At 59.5% G+C, this 19,450-nt stretch overlaps 5 protein-coding genes across 7 annotated transcripts in view; 3 read left to right on the forward strand and 2 right to left on the reverse strand.

The window, feature by feature from the left end:
- The window catches only part of PTPRA (protein tyrosine phosphatase receptor type A), a 116,416-nt gene extending 113,523 nt beyond the window's left edge, over positions 1-2,893 (forward strand). For all 3 annotated transcript variants that reach the window (XM_053975334.1, XM_053975335.1, XM_053975336.1), the window contains 5 exons: positions 363-497; positions 724-849; positions 1,209-1,360; positions 1,578-1,713; positions 2,411-2,893. In XM_053975334.1, the coding sequence (XP_053831309.1) occupies positions 363-497; positions 724-849; positions 1,209-1,360; positions 1,578-1,713; positions 2,411-2,485 (624 nt within the window). In that variant the 3' untranslated portion in view covers positions 2,486-2,893. The remainder of the gene's footprint in view (positions 1-362; positions 498-723; positions 850-1,208; positions 1,361-1,577; positions 1,714-2,410) is intronic.
- Positions 2,894-5,140: 2,247 nt separating this feature from the next.
- On the forward strand, positions 5,141-7,533 carry LOC128806884 (progonadoliberin-2). Its single transcript, XM_053976740.1, has 4 exons — positions 5,141-5,174; positions 6,224-6,371; positions 7,062-7,127; positions 7,479-7,533. The coding sequence occupies exons 2-4, from the start codon at positions 6,234-6,236 to the stop codon at positions 7,497-7,499; spliced, it is 225 nt and encodes a 74-aa protein (XP_053832715.1). The 5' UTR covers positions 5,141-5,174; positions 6,224-6,233; the 3' UTR covers positions 7,500-7,533.
- Positions 7,534-8,428: 895 nt separating this feature from the next.
- Positions 8,429-11,732, forward strand: MRPS26 (mitochondrial ribosomal protein S26). Its single transcript, XM_053976739.1, has 4 exons — positions 8,429-8,730; positions 9,555-9,692; positions 10,752-10,875; positions 11,107-11,732. The coding sequence occupies exons 1-4, from the start codon at positions 8,444-8,446 to the stop codon at positions 11,236-11,238; spliced, it is 681 nt and encodes a 226-aa protein (XP_053832714.1). The 5' UTR covers positions 8,429-8,443; the 3' UTR covers positions 11,239-11,732.
- Positions 11,733-12,095: 363 nt separating this feature from the next.
- Positions 12,096-13,367, reverse strand: LOC128806495 (neurophysin 1-like). The gene is made up of 3 exons (XM_053976099.1): positions 13,223-13,367; positions 12,941-13,142; positions 12,096-12,245 (listed from the first exon to the last, which is right to left on the reverse strand). The coding sequence occupies exons 1-3, from the start codon at positions 13,340-13,342 to the stop codon at positions 12,196-12,198; spliced, it is 372 nt and encodes a 123-aa protein (XP_053832074.1). The 5' UTR covers positions 13,343-13,367; the 3' UTR covers positions 12,096-12,195.
- A 2,355-nt stretch (positions 13,368-15,722) lies between these two features.
- On the reverse strand, positions 15,723-17,473 carry LOC128806343 (vasotocin-neurophysin VT-like). The gene is made up of 3 exons (XM_053975822.1): positions 17,325-17,473; positions 16,623-16,824; positions 15,723-15,983 (listed from the first exon to the last, which is right to left on the reverse strand). Exons 1-3 carry the CDS (start codon positions 17,442-17,444, stop codon positions 15,814-15,816), a joined length of 492 nt encoding a protein of 163 aa, XP_053831797.1. The 5' UTR covers positions 17,445-17,473; the 3' UTR covers positions 15,723-15,813.
- Positions 17,474-19,450: the final 1,977 nt, after the last annotated feature.

Consider the following 19,450-nt stretch of genomic DNA (forward strand, 5'->3'; position numbering starts at 1 on the left):
GAAACAAAAACTCTTTGTGGCTGTGGAAGAGCCAGAGTCATCCAGCCTTCCTGCTGGTTTTCACAGATCATAGAATGGTCTGGGTTGGAAGGGACCTTAAAGATCATCTAGTGCCATTTAGTTCTGCTTGCTTCTTCCAAAAATCCCCAATAAAAATCGTACCTGGAGTACTTGGAGCTAAGGCGAAGCTCTGCTCCAGCACTCAGAGCTTGCAATATTGCTTAGGTGTGCTGGAAACCCAAATGGATAAAGCCAGGTGTGTGTAGGGGATATGATCCTCCCAAAATTGACCTGAGCTTGGTAGGCAGCCATGTCCAAGGGATTCCTGCTGCTGATCCACTGACCCTGTTCCCAAATCCCAGGGTTATCGCCAGAAGGATTCCTACATCGCCAGCCAAGGGCCGCTGCAGCACACGATAGAGGACTTCTGGAGGATGATCTGGGAGTGGAAATCCTGCTCCATAGTGATGCTGACAGAGCTGGAGGAGAGAGGCCAGGTAAGCTCCTGGGATCAGGGAAATGAATAAATAAATGAACTGCAGGAGTCTGGAATGGGATGACCCTTAAGGTCCCTTCCAGCCTGAACCAGTCTGTGATTCTGGGAGTTTGTGAAGTCTGTGGGATCCCACCTGGTGCTGGGCAGCTGCCAGGAGATTCTTTTATCCAAACCCATGGGAAAAATACATGGTCCTCACCCTGTGGCCTCCTGTGGTGCTTCCTCAGGAGAAGTGTGCCCAGTACTGGCCGTCCGACGGCTCCGTGTCCTACGGAGACATCACGGTGGAGCTGAAGAAGGAGGAGGAGTGTGAGAGCTACACGGTGCGGGACCTGCTGGTGACCAACACCAGGGTAAGAGCCTGGCTGCTCCCCCCCTGGGGACCTCTGGGTGCTCCTGGGTTTCACTGCCATGAGCCCCTGCTGCTGTTCCCTCAGCTGCATGAGCTCCCCGTTGTCCCGAAGGGATTTTATCCCTGTATCCCTGTCCTGCTGCTCGTTCCTCGACCATCCCCTCTGTTCTGCTGCCCTCACCACCAAGCCTCCCTCCTGCTCCCCATTCCCCACACTTCCCCTACTCCTTGCCCTGGGAATGCCACTCCTCCACAAGCAGCTTTCCTACAGGGATTGTCATCCCAAAGCCCTGAGCCCGTGGGTTCCTTGGTGCAGATCTCTCAGCTGCTGCCTGACCTCGAGCTGTGCCCTCCCCGCAGGAAAACAAGAGCCGACAGATCCGGCAGTTTCACTTCCACGGCTGGCCAGAGGTCGGGATCCCCGGGGATGGGAAGGGGATGATCAACATCATTGCAGCGGTGCAGAAGCAGCAGCAGCAGTCTGGCAACCACCCCATCACTGTGCACTGCAGGTAAAGCCTGGCTGGAGCAGCTGGGCCACCCCTCCGAGGGGATCTGCTCCACCAGGAGCTTGGGAGATGGTCAGAATCCCAAAGCGTGTCCTGGATAAACTGGGAGAGGCTGGGGCAGGGCTGGCTCCTCCTCCAGTTCTCCAGCGCTTCCCATGTGTGGATTGTCCCCTGGGCAAAGCCAGCAGGGGTTTTCCCTCACCTGGTTTCTCTTTCCCAGTGCTGGAGCAGGAAGAACGGGCACCTTCTGTGCGCTGAGCACTGTCCTGGAGAGGGTGAAGGCAGAGGCGATTCTCGATGTCTTTCAGACTGTCAAGAGTTTAAGACTACAGAGGCCACACATGGTGCAGACACTGGTAGGTGCCTCCTGCCTCTCCAGACCCTCAGCAAGGATGGGCTGGGGGCTCAGTGTTGAGCAAAAACCTCTTTGATTCAAGGATTTTGCTCTCCGTGAAAGAGGGAGTGAGGGGAGATGTGGGTTCATCATCCCTGGAAGTGTCCAAGGCCAGGCTGGATGGGGCTTGGAGCAACCTGAGACAGTTGAAGGTGTCCCTGCCATGGCAGGGGGTTGGAGCAAGGACAACCTTAAGGTTGTTTCCAACCCAAACCATTCTAGGATCCGTGATTCTGTGAAGGTGTCTCCCATTCCTCTTGTTAAGGCATCAAGTGCCTTTTAAGCACTGACAGAAGTTGTAGGAACCTCCTTGGAGACATCCTCAGCCACAGTCCATGCACTAATGGGCTGAAACACCTGGAAAAGCGTCCTGGAGTGGCTGTGGAACCCTGCACATTCGTAGGGTTGGAGCAGGTGGGGCTGGGTGAGGTCTTGCAAGAGGGGTTTGCTCAGAGTTTTAGAAGAAAAGTCTTTGGGGATCCAAACAGAACCTCAGAGAGCAGAGGAGAAAGCAGAGTTTCTTTTGCCATGAGTACCCCAGGAAGGGTTTGGGGGTCACCAGGAGGTGGGACCTGCTCTGGACACCTGACCAAGCATGAGGTGCTGTGTGAGGTGTGGATTTTCCTGGGTCTGACGCCGTTCTCTCCCAAATCCCACAGGAACAGTACGAATTCTGCTACAAGGTGGTGCAGGAATACATCGACGCCTTCTCAGACTACGCCAACTTCAAGTGAAGAGAAAAACAGGAACAAAAAAATCCACAGCCACCCTCCCCGAAACAAATGACAGAAGAGTTGCCTTCTTTAATATTTTGTAATATTCTGTTTGTTAATATACCCCCCCAAACAAAACAAAAAACTATGTGTATATATCTTAACTGTTTTAGAGGTTGGTACCATAAGCTTCATATTAGCTGGAGATTTTATATGTAGCAAAGTGTTAGTGCAGATACTGTTGGCTCCTTTTTTTCCAATGTTTTATTGGGGAATTAAATAGCGTGATGTTTGGATTAATATTGTCATACCATCTCTCTTCTGGAGAGTTGATACAGGCTGTTATTTTGTTTGTAAATCTTTTTTTTTTTTTTTTTTTCTTGAGGGAGTAAAGCCTTTTTAAAAAAAAAAAAAAAAAAAGGAAAGAAAGATATCCTGGATCTCATCTGAAACAAAACCCAACCCCCCCCCCCCACCCACTACAACCCCCCACCAGCACAAGCTTTTCCAAACCTGCAGGGAAATGGTTTCACATTTTTCTGCTGGTCAGCTCTTAAAAAAAAAATAAGGAGAAAAAAAAAAAAAAAAAAAGCTCATTCTGTGTGTGTGTTTATATATAAATACCCTCATTTTTGTACCAAAAGCTAAAAACTTCCCTCTCTCAGGGTCAGGCCACCATGTACTGCTGGTTTGGAAACAGTAATTGCCACACAGCAGCACCCAAATGTTGGGATTTCGATCCCAAAAAAGCAAACCCCAGAGAAACAAAAGGATTTTTTGCTTCCTGAAGGAAAGGTTTGTGTGTTTGGAGCTGGATTTTAGGGCAGGGATTGGCCCTGTGGCCCTGAGCTGAGGGTGATCACAGTGGCCCTGCCATCCCTGCTGCTGCTCCTTGCACCAGGTGAGCTCCATCCCCAGCTGCTGGAGGGGATGTCACATTATTTTTCCTGGCATCCTCAGAGATCACACAATGAGGGAATGGTTTGGGGTGCAAGGGATCTCACAGAATATCCAATCCCACCCCCCTGCCATGGGCAGGGACACCTTCCACTATCCCAGGTGGCTCCAAGCCCCATCCAGCCTGGCCTTGGGCACTTTCAGGGATCCAGGGGCAGCCACAGCTTCTCTGGGCACCCTGTGCCAGGGCCTGACCAACCTCACAAAGAAGGATTTCTCCCAAATCCCTACTCCAGGCCTGCTCTCTTTCAAGAAGAACCCAAAGGGTCAATATCCTGAGGACCAGGGGTGCAGCACTTGTATATTAGGAAAAAAAACAGGTTAATAGGGTTGATTTTATTATTTTCTTTCTTATGAAGCAGTGCCTGAGGAAACACCTTCCTTGTTCCTCCTGCAGTCAGGGGCACCATGCCCAGGTTAATGGGGGGAGCTCCATCCCCACTGCAGGCACTGGGAGAACTGGTTTGGAGCAGAGGCTTCACCCCAAGGATTTCCCTGGACACTCCAGACAGTGATGGGGAGCACAGGGTGGGTGGCAGGGCCCGGGAATATTGACAGGCATGTCCTGAGCTCAGGATATGGGGTTGAAATCTGGGAAATTCTGGGTAAAAGCAGCCCATGAGTCAGAGTATCCAAGTTTTTTCAGCTTTTTCCATCCAGGCAGGATTCACAGAGGGATTCACTGGAGGCACACAGGCAAGGGGACACCCACAACACCCCCAAAAGTTGCTTTGCTGCTGCCATCATCCCCACTCATATCACCTGGGACCCTTCATGAGCCCCAACATCACCCCATTGCTAATAAATCCCATCTCCTAAATTCTGGGTGCCTTAGGGCAAGGCTGTCAGTCACACTCAGAAATAAATGTGGTGCCCCCAAAGAAATGGGGACCCTCCTTGAACAGGAGGGCTTCATTTGTCCCCACAGGTTCTCCACCCAGGAACATGGACCACCCCAACGAGTCCCTCCATCCCACTGCCCAACGGGTGCTGGCTGCTCCCTGGTGCTTTTAATGAGATTTCTCCCCTTTTTTTTTCCTTCATTCCCAGGATCTCAGGGGGCCTGGGGAAATTTTGGGGTCCCGGGAGCTGCCTTGAGCTTTTGCCACAGCATCTGCCCTGGCCCCATCCTGCATCCAACTGCAAATATCAGAGAGATGAGCAGCTGCTGGAGATAATCCAGGGCCAGATCCTGCCTAAATCCCCTTCCCAAGCTCTGCCACATCCCTTGAGCTGGGAGCTTTGGGCTCCATGGCCATTGCCAGCATCCAGCCCCAGTTTGGGGGTGACAAATTTGAAATGGGGGGAGAACCGAGGAAATGGGGGCTGGGGTGGGGTAGGGAAACTGAGGCACAGGGAATTTGCTCCTCTCCTTTCAACAGGAGCATCCCTGGAGCTGCAGAGAGACAGTCTGGATCCATCCCTTTTCCAGCTGCCAGGAAATGGGACATGAGCCCGTTCTGGGGGGGTCCCCAGCCCTGGGTGACGGAGGGGTCAGCGGGGCAGAATCCCCAAAAAGGGGTCTCGGGGCGCTGCCCCGCGGTGCCAGGGGGATTTGGGGGGAAGGAGGCACCGGACACTGGCACGGGGAGGCCGACGCCATCAGCGAGGTCACGGTCCCCCGGGGGAACGGTGGCCAGGCCGACGTCACTGTCACCGAGCCCTTCAAATAGCGGTGCCTGCCCGGCCGGCCACCGCCACCACCGGCACCGGCCACCGCCACCACTGCCACCACCGGCACCGGCCCGCCCAGGTGAGGCTGCCCCGGCCGCGGCACGGGCTGGGCCCGGGGTGGGGGGTCCTGCTTGCCCCAGATCAGACCCCAGTGGGGGGTGGGAGGAGTGTCCATGCTGGATCCAAACCCCAGCAGCACCCCCGGGTGCTGAGCCCCTGCAGCTTCTCCAGCCTCAAAGGGCACCCATGGGTGCTCATCCCCTCTGGATCTCCATCCCAAACCCATCCCAAAGAGATGCTGGGTCATCCCCTCCAGCTTCTGCATCCCAAACCCACCCCAGCACCACCCAGGGGTGCTCATCCCCTCCGGATCTCCATCCCAAACCCACCCCAGCACCACCCAGGGGTGCTCATCCCATCTGGATCTCCATCCCAAACCCACCCCAGCACTACCCAAGGGTGCTCATCCCTATAGATCTGCATCCCAAAACCACCCCAAAGTGACGCTGGGTCATCCCCTCTGGATCTGCATCCCAAACCCACCCCAAAGCGATGCTGGGTCATCCCCTCCAGCTTCTGCATCCCAAACCCACCCCAGCACCAGCCGGGGTGCTCATCCCTATGGATCTGCATCCCAAACCCACCCCAAAGAGATGCTGGGTCATCCCCTCTGGATCTCCATCCCAAACCCACCCCAAAGAGATGCTGGATCATCCCTATGGATCTGCATCCCAAACCCACCCCAGCACCACCCAGGGGTGCTCATCCCATCTGGATCTCCATCCCAAACCCACCCCAGCACCAGCCGGGGTGCTCATCCCTATGGATCTGCATCCCAAACCCACCCCAAAGAGATGCTGGGTCATCCCCTCTGGATCTGCATCCCAAACCCACCCCAGCACCATCCAGGGGTGCTCATCCCCTCCAGATCTCCATCCCAAACCCACCCCAGCACCACCCAGGGGTGCTCATCCCCTCCGGATTTCCACCCTCCCACTCAACCCCTGGGGTTCTGCTGGACCCAAACCACCCCAGGCAGCACCCACGGGTGCTCAACCCTCCCGCAGCCCCCCTGGGGGTGTCCCCTGAGCGGATGCCGGTGGGACAGGGCCGCCCGTGTCCCCGCAGCCCCCCGGCCATGGCACCCCGCGGGTCGCTGCTGCTGCTGGCGCTGCTGCTGCTGAGCAGCGCCCTGCCCCGCGGCCGCGGCCAGCACTGGTCCCACGGCTGGTACCCGGGGGGCAAACGGGACCTGCGGACCCCCACCAAGCTCCAGGTAGGGTGTGCCCCGCGGGTCACCCCCTCCAGGTCATTCCCTTCCCTCCCGGGGTCATTCCCCGCCCCGGCTCTGTCCCCCTGCCCAGGGTTTGTGTCCCCCCTTCCCCTGGGGTTATAATCGCTCTGGATTATCCCCGCCCCAAATTATCCTCCCTGGATTATAAACACTCACAACCGTCCCTCGATTATCTGCCAGCCGAACTCTTGGATTTATCCCTGCCCCAGGTTAAACCCCGCTCCGGGTTTATCACCCCCACGGGCTATAATCCCCCCGGGTTATCCCCCCTCCCCGAATTATCCGTGTTTATCACCCCCACGGGCTATAATCCCCCCGGGTTATCCCCCCTCCCCGAATTATCCGTGTTTATCACCCCCACGGGCTATAATCCCCTCAGGTTATCCCCCTCCCCGAATTATCCGTGTTTATAATCCCCCCGGGTTATCCCCCTCCCTCAGTTATCCGTGTTTATCACCCCCACGGGCTATAATCCCCTCCAGGCTATCCCCCTCCCTCGATTATCCTTCCCCCCAGGTTATCCCCCTTTTCCCGTGGTTATCTTCCCCACCGATTTCCCTTCCTCCCCAAACCCCCCGCAGTTTATCCACCCTGGAATTCCCCCCACCCGCGGGGTGATCCCCCTCCATCCCGGCTGTTTTTCCCCCTTTTTTTTTTTCCCCTCTCCCGCAGGTCCCGTCCCCTCTCGGGCGCTGCCGTCTCCTCCCGTGTCCCCTCCGGCGGGAGGAGCCGCTGCCGGTGAGCGGGAACGGGGCTGGGGGGGTCCCCGGGAACGGGACTGACCGACCCGGGGGTGCTGGGGGGGTCCACGACACCGGCACTGACCGACCCGGGGGTCCTGGGGGTTTCCGGGTCCACGATACCGGCACTGACCGACCCGGGGGTCCTGGGGGATCCCCGGGAAGGATCCCGGGGGTCCTGGGAGGGTCCATGATACCGGGACTGACCGACCCGGGGGTCCTGTGGGGGTCCCCGATACCGGGACTGACCGACCCGGGGGTGCTGGGGGGTCCCCGGGAAGGATCCCCGGGGTCCTGGGGGGGTCCACGATACCGGCACTGACCGATCCCCCCCGCCCCTCTCCCGCAGCCGCCCGCGCCGCGCCCCTGAGCGGAGCCGCCGACCCCCGCGGGAGCGAGCCGGGACCCCCCCGCGGGGAATAAAGGGGCTGGGGGGGGATTTGTGCGCAGTGCTGGTGATGGAGGGGGGCTGGCGTGGGGGGTGGGCTGGTGGGAGGGGTGGCATGTGTGCCATGGGGACAGTGGTGTCCCCTGGGGATGCGATGCCGTGCGGGGAATTCGTGCGGCGGGTGGGGGCTGGTGTCCCCAGAGGGATGTCCCGTCCCGTGGGAGGTGTCGCGTTCCTTGGGGTCCAGCGGGCGGGAATTCGTGTCCCGTGGAGGCGGGTGTCCGTTTATGGGGTGCCGTGTCCGCTGGCGGTGTCCCTGTCCCGTAGATGCCCGTGTCCCACGGCTGTCGCTGTCCCGTATAGGATGTCCCTATCCCCGTAGATGCCCGTGTCCCCGGGCTGTCCCTGTCCCGTGTAGAGTGCCCCTTGCCCCACAGATGTCCGTGTCCCACGGCTGTCCCTGTCCCGTATAGGGTGTCCCTGTCCCCGCCGGTGTCCTTGGCCCACGGGGGTCCCTATCCCCGCCGGTATCCCTATCCCCGCCGGTGTCCGTGTCCCCGGGCTGTCCCTGTTCCGTGTAGGATGTCCCTATCCCCGCCGGTGTCCGTGTCCCCGGGCTGTCCCTGTCCCGTGTAGGATGTCCCTATCCCTTCCAGTGTCCGTGTCCCCGGGCTGTCCCTGTTCCGTGTAGGATGTCCCTATTCCTTCCAGTGTCCGTGTCCCCGGGCTGTCCCTGTTCCGTGTAGGATGTCCCTATCCCCGCCGGTGTCCGTGTCCCCGGGCTGTCCCTGTCCCTGTCCCTGTCCCACGGGTGCCCGTGGCCGTGTCCCGCTCCCCTCCCCGACTCCATTTCCCATCACGCCCCGCTCCCGCCTCCTTTCCCGCGACGCCGCGCGCGCGCCGTGTGACGTCACTGCGGCGCCGCCATGCTGCCGGCGCTGAGGCGCTGCCGCCCGGGGCCCGTCCCGCTCCCGGCCCTGGCGGCCGCGCTGGGCCCCGGCGCCTTCCCGGGGCTCGGCCCCGGCCCCTTCCCGGGGCTCTGCCCCGCCTGGTCCCCGCGGGCGGTGCCGGCGCGGGGCCGCAAGACCCGGCACGACCCCCCCGCCAAGTCCAAGGCGGGCCGCGTGAAGCTGCCGCCGCCCGTGGACCCCGAGGAGCTGCTGGTGGTGCTGGAGCGGTACCGGCAGCACCGGCTGGTGCTCAGCGCCCTCCGGTACCGCCACGGGACGGGGATGGGGTTGTGGGGCGGGTCAGGGCTGGGCTCTGGCGGGGCAGGGGAGTGTCGGGGGGGCTGGAGGCGGGGGAAGGTCGGACATGGCTTGGGCTGGGGTGGCTGTGGGGCTGAGGTGGCTGTGGGGCTGAGGTGGCTGTAGGGCTGGGTAAGGGACTGGCTGTGGGGCAGGGGAGGGTTGGGGGGCTGGGTGTGGGGTTTCTGGGGGCTGACTGGGCTGGGTACAGGATTGGCTGCGGGGCAGGGGGACAGGAGTAGGGCTGTGAGGCCGCCTTGGGGCAGGGGAAGGTTGGGGGTGGCTCTGGGTATGGAGTTGGAGGCTGAATGAAGTGCTGGGGGGGCTGATGTGGAACAAGAGAGGGCTGTGGGACTGGCTGTGGGGTCGGAGGCTGGATATGGGGCTGCGAGGCAGGGGAGTGTCGGGCCTGTGGCCATTTGGGGGGACAGGGCTGGCTGTGGGGCAGTGGAGGGCTGGGGGCTGGGGCACTTTGTAACAGGAGCAGGTCGGTCTGGGATGCTGGGGAGTAGGAAAGGGTGATGGGGTTTGGACTGAGAGGGGCAGGGAAGAGTGAGGATGGTGGGACTGGGGGCACTGTGGGGCAGGGGAGGGTCAGGGCTGTGGGACTGGGGGCACTGTGGGGCAGGGGGGGTCAGGGTTATGGGACTGGGGGCACTGTGGGGCAGGCAGGGTCAGGATGGTGGGACTGGGGGCACTGTGGGGCAGGGGGCTGGGGCTGGCTCTGCTGTGGGGCAGTCTGGGGAGAACCCGCTGTGCGGGAGCTCAGTGCCCTCCCCTCCTCCTGCAGGGCGGAGTTCAGGGCCGAGGTGCTGCAGAGGAAGCGGGAGGAGCGCCTGGCTGCCGAGGGCTCCGTGGAGGAGCTGGAGGAGCACCGGCGCCTGATGGCCTGGAACGAGGAGGAGAACGCCCGGCAGAGGGCACGCAGGTCAGCACAGCCCCTGCAGGGCCAGGGGGGCACTGCCCTGCCCGGCTTTGGCTTCTGCTCAGGCAGGGCTGAGCCCAGTTAGAGTCCGGGCTGGTATTTACAGAGAAGCTCGGGCAGGGTCACTCCTGGGTTAGGAACTGGTTCGTGGCCAGGCCCAGTGGGGAATGGTCACACCCAGCCACCAGAGGTGTCCCCAGGGGTCAGGGCCCAGCCCTGTTTGATGTCTTTGCTGATGATCTGCATGAGGGGGTCGAGCCCACCATCAGCAGAGTTGCAGGTGACACCGAGCTGGGTGTGAGTTGGCTCTGCTGCAGGGCAGGAGGGCTCTGGCCAGGCTGGATCCAGGGGCTGAGCCCAAGGAGATGAGGGTTGAGACCAAGTGTGGGGTCCTGCACAACAACCCCTGCAGAGCTACGGGCTGGGGACAGAGTGGCTGGACAGCAGCCAGGCAGAAAGGGACCTTGGGTGACTTACAGCAGGCTGGACACGAGCCAGCTGTGTGCCCACGTGGCCAAGAAGGCCAGTGGCTCCTGGCCTGGCTCAGGAATGGTGTGGCCAGCAGGACCTGGGAAGGGATCCTTCCACTGTACTCGGCACTGGTGAGGCCACACCTCGAGTGCTGTGTCCAGTTCTGGGTCCCCCAGTTTAGGAAGGACTTAGAGATGCTGGAGTGTGTCCAACAGGGAAAGGAAACAAAGCTGGGGAAGGGTCTGGAACACAAGTCCTGGTAGGAGCAACTGAGGGGGCTCAGCCTGAGCAGAAGGAGGCTCAAGGGAGACTTTGTCACTCTCCACAACTCTCTGACAGGAGGGTGCAGCCAGGATGGGTCAGGATCTGCTTCCTGGCAGCGTGGGAGAAGAGGACACAGCCTTTTCCACCTTAATTGATTCTGTGATTCTGGGAAATCCTGACCTTTTTAAAGAAATCTGCCTGTGCAGCTGTCGTGGTTTCTGTACCTTTTGCTGCTGAGGGCCAAGTCAAGGTGCTCTGGGCAGCCTCCTGCTCTCCTGAGGGCTGATGTGTCACCTCATCCATCAGATTTTCCTTTCTGTCTGGCAGAGAGGAGAGACTCAGGAAAGAAGAGGAGGAGCAGAAGAGGAGGAAGTTAGAGATTGCGGAGAAACAGGCCAGGAAAATGGAGGCTTTCCTGGAGGAGAAGGAGAAGGAAGTTCTCCAGCTGCAGGTAAGAGCAGCTGGTGCCTCCTGGGAAACAGGCTGCCAGAATTCCCTGCCAAGGAGCCATGTGGAAACCGTGGGCTTGTTTTCCACAGATTCTTCAGCTGGCAGCTGGGAACACAAGCGTCGGCACCTTGCAGGGGTGTTGACAGCGCGTGGATGGGAGAGAGCTTGAGCCAGAGCTCTGGGAACAGGGTGGGATAATCCTGAGGGGAAAAATCCTTGTCCTTTGCTTCAGGAGGAAGCCAAAAACTTCATCACCCCCGAGAACCTGGAGGCACGGATCGAGGAGTGCCTGGACAACCCACGGAACTACAACTTCGCCATCGACAAGGACGGGCGGATCGTCAAGCGCACGGTGCTGTCCTAGCAGCCCTGGCATGGGGCTCCCGGCCTGGCCTGTGTCCAGAGCCCCCCAGAAAACACAGATCCTTCTTCTGAATGTGTAAATTGGCCACAGAAGTGGTGGAGAAGGGCCACGGGTGCGGCTGTGCTGCCTCCAAAGGGTTAATGCCTGCGGGGAAGGGGGTGAGGGGAAACTTGGAGGCTCCAGCAGCCTGGTTCAGCCCTGTTGCTGTGCCTGTGATCCCACCTCCCACGTGCTTGGATCCCTCCTGCCTTCACACACAGCACGTGGGGAGGAGCAGGAGCAGTCCCAAGGCAGAGCCTGGCTCTGAGCTCCTCACTGTCAGCTCCTCTGGATGCTTCCAAAGGCAAACGAGGGCTGAATGAATTTGTAGGAAACACTGACCTTCCCTTTTTATGTTGTTGGGGGAAGGAGTTAATTGTAATCCTGATTTCACACTTTAAATCCTCCTTTGCACATCCCTTGGTGTGGCTGAATAAGAAAATGTGTCTGAATGATCCAGCATTTCTGATGTCTCCTTATTCCTCCCTTCAGGCTTAATTTATTTATCACCTGAAACTGAAGGTGTAGATAAAATTGTCATGACTTTTGGTGTTCTGGATTGTTGGGGTCTTGCAGGCTGTCAGCTTTGTCCTAAAACTTCTGTTTTTGGGCTGCCCAGTGTTGAGACCATGCTGTGGTTCAGCCATGGTCTGCAGGTCCCTCTCCCTCCTTCCCTCCCTCCCTCACTTAATTGACCTGAAACCCTCACTTTTTACCTCCACTTTTCCCTAACAGTGTTTTCTCCCGAGCCTGCACCTCAACCAGGCGAGCACACAAAACCCACAGACTTGTGTCTGGGTTGTTTTTCTGTCCCAAGTTTTATTTCTAATTAAGCTCATCACTTCAGTCTGAGTCACAGCCCAGGCCGGGGCTGGGACAGCGGTGGATGCGGATCCTGTGGATTCTCTCCTGGGTGGGCTACACAAACAGCATCTCCTGGTCACAGGATGAGTCAGTGCCACAGCCCTCTGAGGGGAGAGAGGGGGGAGTGTGGTGTGAAACCAGACAGCACCAACCAGACCCCAGGGACCCCCCAAAACAGGCCCCAGAGATCTCTGAAACTGCCCCCAGAGATCCTCTGAACCAGCTCCCAGAGATCCCCCAAACAGCCCCCAGGAACCCCCAAAACAACCCTCAGGGACCCTCAAAACAGCTCCCAGAGATCCCTGAACCAGCTCCTAGAGATCCCCAAAACAGCCCCCAGGGAACCCCCAAAACAGCCCCCAGGGACCCTCAAAACAGCCCCCAGGGACCCCCCCAGCACTGGGGTTTAATGAGCTTCTGCTCACTCCATTCTCTGATGCTTCCCAGGATTTATAGCAGGATCTCTGGTAGTTTAATTTAAGGAGTAGGGTGGGATTTTGAGAAAAACTAATGAGAACAGGAGAGGATGTGGCTCCTGCACTTGCTCAGCCCCCAAAATTTGTTTGCTGTCTGCTTCCCTCCGCCCCAAACCCTCCTGGTCTGCCAGGACCCCTTCCCTGGGGTCTGGATAGGTCATGGAGCGTGGTCTGGCTGTCGGGGCGATGGATGGACACACGGATGGGACAAAGACAATCCCTTGGGCATCCTCCCCTCTCCCACCGTTCTAAAAACCCTGAATTCCCTCCCGGGTGTGCGAGGGCTCCGTGACAGGAATCCCGGGATCCCGTGCCGCCCTCACCGGTGCTGCAGCAGATGCCGGGGGCGGCGCAGCTCCCTCCGGAGCCGCAGGGTTTGCGTCCCGACTCGCAGGGGGTGGGCAGGAAGTTCTCCTCCTGGCAGCGCAGCGTTTCCGAGGTGCCGATGTAGCAGCCCAGCTCCTCCCCGCAGCAGATGTTGGGCCCGAAGCAGTGGCCCTTGTTCCGGGGACCGCAGGGCAGGCACTGCTCGGGGATCGGGGAGGAAGAAGGTTGGGAGAAGGGAAGGATGGGGATGGGAGTGCTCCGAGCCCCCCAGGACCTACCTTCCTGATGTCCATGTCCAGCACAGCGCGTTTGCCCCCGATGGGGCAGTTCTGGATGTAGCAAGCGGAGGAAAGAGTCAGGAGCCCCAGGAGGCAGAGGGCCAGAGCCTTGCAGGACATAGCGGCGGGACAGGGGGGATTTTTGGCTGCTCATCCCAACAGCTGGCCCTGTATTTATAGTCCTGGCTCCTGCTTAGGGATTCTGGCACCGGCGTCACCCGTGTTCCTTAAAAACCACAAGGCATTGCTTCCCACAGCGGAGGGCTCGGCTAATAGCCGGAGGTCGAGGACGTGAGGTCAAGGACAAGGTGTTGGTTTTCTCCTCCGTGATGAGTGCGGCGGCGGTGCCGGGAACGTGTGGAGGTTGTGGATGGAGCTGGATGAACGTGTGGAGGTTGTGGATGGAGCTGGATGAACGTGTGGAGGTTGTAGATGGAGTCTGGGGCTTGGGGCCCTTCTCTGGCAGCCCCTTTGGGCTGCTGAGCTGTGGTGTGTCCTGTTGGGAACCCCTCTGGCATGGAGAGGGTAGGGATGAAGGAAGGATGCTGCAGGTGGGATGTGTCCACCCAGGAGTGGGGTGAGAAGGGTGTGTGCTTCCCTTGGCTTCAATTCTCTTTGGGCTGGAGAAAGCAATCCCATGTCTTCTGGGATCATCCATGGGATTTGGGGTGGGGAATGTCCTTGTTGGCCCTCTCCACCCATCCGTGCCTGGCCTTTGGGGGATGCTCAGCCCTGGGCTATCCCTCTCTGGGATAACAGTGACACCCAGCCCATCCCCACCCACATTCATGCAACAGCTCCAAAGCCACCTGAGAACACCAAACCTCCCGGGCAAAGGCCTGAAATCCCATATTTCCCCACTGCTTCTCCTTGGAGCTGCACACAGGGAATCAGTGTGGTGTCCTGAGCCACACCACCAGCTGACAAAGCCCCCCCTCCTCCTCCCTGAGAAGCAGCGCTGAGGATGAGGCCGAAGGCTGACGCAACCGCCCAAGGTCCTGCTCACTTCGGGCCCTTGCCTTCCTTATCCCAATTAGGAGCTTCCCAGCTTGAATAAATTTCCCTGCTGAGGACAAAACTTGACGTCCACTGAGATCATTACACTGGCTTAATTGGGAATTAGGCAGCCCAGAGCCGGACAGCCGTGACCTTTTCCTGTCCCTCTGGCTTGCTTCAAAATCCACCACTTAGCACGGCCGGCACGAGGGCAGCCGGGTCCCTGTCACCCACCCCGGGTCAATCCCAGTCCCTGGGGACAAGGCAGGCACTGGGATCCACGCTAATGGGTTGGAAATGGGGCTCAGCACCTGCTGTGTGCTGTCCCAGCAGCTCAGCTCCGGCTGCAGCACAGGGTGGAGGGAGGGAATTGTCATCTCAGAGCCCCTGTGGCTGCTCCAGGGGTGCCCAGACCCCTGCAAGGATGTGTCTCAGGTAGACAAGTGGGCAAACCCCCAGTTATCAGCCCCTGGTGCTTTTTAGGGACTCGATTTTTGCCTGATATTGAGGTGTTCATCAGGTGGAGCATTCCCAGCTCAGCCGCCAGTGCTGCAGGAATGTTGGGGGTTCACATCCCACAACTTGGAAAATTCGAGTGCTGGAGCTGGGCTGAAAGCCCAATTCCCTCATCCCAGCTTGGAGTCCCCCATCCATGCTGCTGTCACCCCTTTCCCAATGATTTTGGGGTGATTTGGGGTCACCCCCCTCCCCAGGATGCTGGCTGTGGGCAGCAGGTCCTGGATCAATCCTGCATCCCCTGCGGGGCGCGGGGAGCTGCCGCGGGCAGGATGGATCCCAGCGGTGTCAGGGAGCTCCACCTCCCCGGAGGTGCCACCTCCCTCAGGGACACTATAAAGGACGAGCTGTCCCCTGTGCCGTGGCCAGTCCCAGCCCGGAGAGACCTCGGAGCAAGAGCCCCGCAGGGTAAGAGAGCCAGGAGAGGGTTGGGATAAGGGTACCCCGAATTTTGGGGGTGACTGTGGGATAACGGGGACTGATCCTCCCTGTCAGTGTCCGATGGGGATGGGGAAAGATGAGACCAGCCCTGGAGGGGGGATCTGTGGAGCTGGGAGCCCAAACCTCTCTGCTCTTGAGGGATTTTGGGTGCTTTTACCACGGAAAAAGCTTTTCCTTACTTTTTATCATTTTTAGTAGATGCTGTGCTGATTGCTGAAGGCAGCGAGGCCCCGAATCTGCCCCAAAGAGAGGCTTGGCCACGAGGTAACGTGCTGGTGGCACATCCCCACTGTCCCCGCTCTCCTGGGGCTGGGGGTGCTGCTGGGGCTCCGGGGTGGGACTCGATGGCCATATCCCAAATTCCAGCTCTGCCTGAGCTCCTTCCCCTAGGAGCTAAAAGCCCAAATCCTGCACGCAGCCCAGCCGAACCCCCTTGCACTCTGTGGGGATCTGGGGACAGAAGACCCCCCCAACAACCCCATCCTGAGCCCCAGCCGGATCCCCTGGAGCCCCCATGAGCCACCCCCAGTGCCCAGGACGAGGCCACCACAGTGCACGAGGGCTTTTATTGGGTCTCCTATGTACAGAGCCGAGGTGGGGGGGTCGGTCAGGGTAGGGGGGACTCCCCACGCCCTGGCTCAGAGCAGGGGGTGCTTGCCCTGCTGCTGCTGCCGGTTTGCCAAGTGCATGAGCTTGAGGAGCAGATCTCCGGCCGAGCCATCCAGCACCGTCAGGTTCTTCTCCTCCGCCGCCTCCTGAGCGCCGTCGCTGCCCTCGTCCAGGCAGCCGCTGTCCGTGGCGCACGTCTCTGCCGCGGGAAGCAAAACGTGGCCACGGGACAGGTTATTTGGGGTTGTTTTCGGCTCTGGGGAAGGGGTTGGTGGCAGCCAGGGGCGCCAGCACAGTCCGTGCTCCAGTTTTGGCTCTCCCGTTAAGCAGGGAGCAGGGCTGGAATTTCTGGTGCATCAGGGAGGCTGTGCTGGCCAGGAAAAAGCTCATGGGGGGTCAGGGAGGAGCTGCGAGCCCAACCCTTCAGAATCAGAATGGTTTGGGTCGGAAGGGACCTTCAAACATTTTGTCCCACCCCCTGCCATGGGCGGGGACACCTCCCACTGGCCCAGGCTGCTCCAAGCCCTGTCCAACCCGGCCTTGGGCACTTCCAGGGATCCAGGGGCAGCCACAGCTTCTCTGTGCATCCTGTGCCAGGGCCTCACCACCCTCACAGGGAACAATTCCTTCCTTACAGTCAGCCTGAACTCAACCATCCCCAAATTATCTCCGAATGCCGCCAACACCGCTTCCGCTCCATGCCTCAGTTTCCCCTCCCTAAAACTAAACCACACCACCAGATAAGCGTTACCCGGGGACTTCTCCTCCCCCTTGCCATCCCGCCATGCTCCCCACGCAGCCCAATCTCCCCGTCCCACGGTGTCCGTGGGTCGCTTACCGGCGGTGCAGCAGATGCCGGGCGCGGCGCAGCGGCCCCCGGCGCCGCAGGGCTGCCCGCCGGCCTGGCAGGGCGAGGGCAGGTAATCCTCCTCCTGGCAGCGCCGCGTCTCCGCCGTGCCCAGGTAGCAGCCCAGCTCCGCGCCGCAGCAGATGCCGGGCCCGAAGCAGTTCCCTCTGTTGCCGGGACCGCAGGGCATGCACTGCGGGAAGGAGCTGCCTCAGTGCCCACACCCCCAAAAAAACCCTTCCTGCACCCTCTTGTATTCGAAACCCCCGTGCCGATGCACCCCTGGGTGCAGAAAGCAGCTCCCCACCAGCTCCTCTTTCAGCTCCTGGAGGTGCCACACTGCCACCAGCGCTGGTCGCCGCCACCAGCAACGGTGACCTTTGTGTCCCCGCTTTGGGGTGTCCCCCCCTGCCCCCGTGACCTCCCTGTCCCCTCTCCGTGCGCTGTCCTGTCCTGCTCCCCCCCCAGCCCAGCAGGGGCTTGAGCCTGTCCTCGAGGTGCCAACAGCACTTTGGAGCGGTCACTCCTCCGCCACTGCCCCATCGCGTGTCCCCCCGCCGCCCCAAAAACCCCCGCACTGCTCCGGGGAGCCTGGCACGGCCTTCGGTGCCGCAGGTGACCGGGAGCTCTGCAGCCCACGGAGCCGCGCTGTCCCTCCCGGAGCTCCGTCCCGTGTCCCGAAGCGCCCCGTACCTGTCGGAGAGCTGCGTCGGCCAGCGCCCGCTTCCCGCCCCGGGGGCAGTTCTGGATGTAGCAGGCGGAGGACAAGGCCAGGAGGCAGAGGAAGGAGAGGGGCAGCGAAGGCTCTGCCATGGTGCAGGGTGCCCGCAAAGCTGCTCCAGCTGCGTCTGGCCCCGTGCTGAGAGAGCTGCTATTTATGCTGCCATCACCCCTTCCCAGGGGAGGAGGAGGAGGAGGAAGAAGAGGGATGGGTTGGGTTTTTTTTTGTTGTTGTTGTTTTTCCTTTTTTTTTTTTATCCCTGTCTTTTTTTTTTTTTTTTTTTTTTATTCCCCAAATCGCATCCAAACAAATCTGTAATTGAGATGATTCAGTGCAGCAGCACTCAGGGCTGGTGAATCCCACCCTTGGCTGCTCCAGGGGGCACGGGCCAGCCCTGGGATGTGCTTGGGAAGGGGCGCTGGATGGGCTGGGGGGTGGATTCAGGGAGAGATGCTCCTTCAGAAGGTGCTGGTTTGGGGAGGGATGGGGGTTTGGGGACAGATGTTTGTTCAGAAGATGTGGTTTTGGGAAGGGGGATGGTTTGGGGGGTGATGCTGGTTTAGGATGGGTGTGGATTTTGGGAGAGGTGCTGGTTTCAGCGGGATGCTGGTCTGGGAGCAATGCTAATTTGGGGAGGGACAAGGGTTTGGAAGGTGCTGCTTTAGAGAGATTATTTGGAGGATTTCGTGTCGGGATTGATGCTGGTTTGGAAGGATGCAGATTTTGGGAGAGGTGCTGGTTTGGGAAGGGATGCTGGTCTGAAGGGATGCTGGTTTGGGGAGGAATGCTGGTTTAGAGAGGGATGCTGCTTTGTGGGATGCTTGTTTAGGGAGGGATGCTGCTTTGTGGGATGCTGGTTTAGGGAGGGATGCTGCTTTGTGGGATGCTGCTTTGGGGTGGGATGCTGGTTTAGGGAGGGATGCTGCTTTGTGGGATGCTGGTTTAGGGAGGGATGCTGCTTTGTGGGATGCTGCTTTGGGGTGGGATGCTGGTTTAGGGAGGGATGCTGCTTTGTGGGATGCTGGTTTCACTGATGCTGCTCTGGGAGGGGATACTGGAAGGGAGTGATGGGGTTGGGGCTGGGAGAGAGCCCCGGGTGCACAACAACACCCCAAAACCCAGGGGCTGGGCTGCAGCATCGGGGTGCAGGGCAAGAGCCTGTCCCCAGAGTGATCCATCAGTGCCACCCACGGCTCTCCTGCTGCTTCCCCCTCTTCTCCAAGAAGCCAGAAGGCAGGGAAACCACTGGGAGAGGGGAGACCAACAGAAAAGGCACCTCTGGAGTTGGCACCAGCACATTCATGTCACCCATGGGCTGTCAAAAACATCTGTAGAGGAAAAACACCATCAACAACCCCTGCCCCATCCAGCCACGAATATTCCTGTTGTTCCCAGATCCCTTTTCCAGCTACACCGAGGGCAACCTCAGCAATGTGGAATTAATATGCAGAGAGGAATCTGGTGCCTGTGAGTATCCACCCTCTCCTCCTCCCTCCAAAACATGCTGGGACTGTCTCACAGTGATCAGGAGGGTTTGTCTGGGGGGGGCTGGACAATGTGGGGGTGCTGCCAGCTGTGGTCCCACTTCTGGAGTGGTTTTATCTTCTTCACATAAGGTGGGGAATTGAGGCAGAGAACCATAAAAATCAGCCTGGACATCACTTGGGGTGGCTGAACATGTTTTTCCCCTGCCCCTCATTAGTTTCCCTCACTTCCTCCCCCTCATTAACATCCTTTTTCTGCTGGACAAACACCCCAGCCCCAGTCAGAGGGAGGGGAATGGTGGTACCTTGGGTGGGGAAGGGGCTGCTCCGCTCGAGCATCCCAAAGGAAACGGTGATCCCACCTCAATCCTCCCTGGATAACCTTTGTGTTTGTTTCAAAGTGCTTTGAAAAGCTCCACAGGAAGCAGGGAGCAATGCCGGAGGGGGCTGAACCCCAGAGCATCGCTTTGCCCCCCCATGGGAAACTGAGGCACGCAGGGAAGCATTTTATGTATCAGTGCTGGGGGGGGGGGGTCCCAGCCTGCTCCCGGCTCCTGCCGTGTGATTTTGGAGCATGGATCAACCCGGGGGGTGACAGTCCCGGGCTTTGGGGC

Source organism: Vidua macroura, chromosome 4 (assembly GCF_024509145.1).
Source record: "Vidua macroura isolate BioBank_ID:100142 chromosome 4, ASM2450914v1, whole genome shotgun sequence".
NCBI lineage: Eukaryota > Metazoa > Chordata > Aves > Passeriformes > Viduidae > Vidua > Vidua macroura.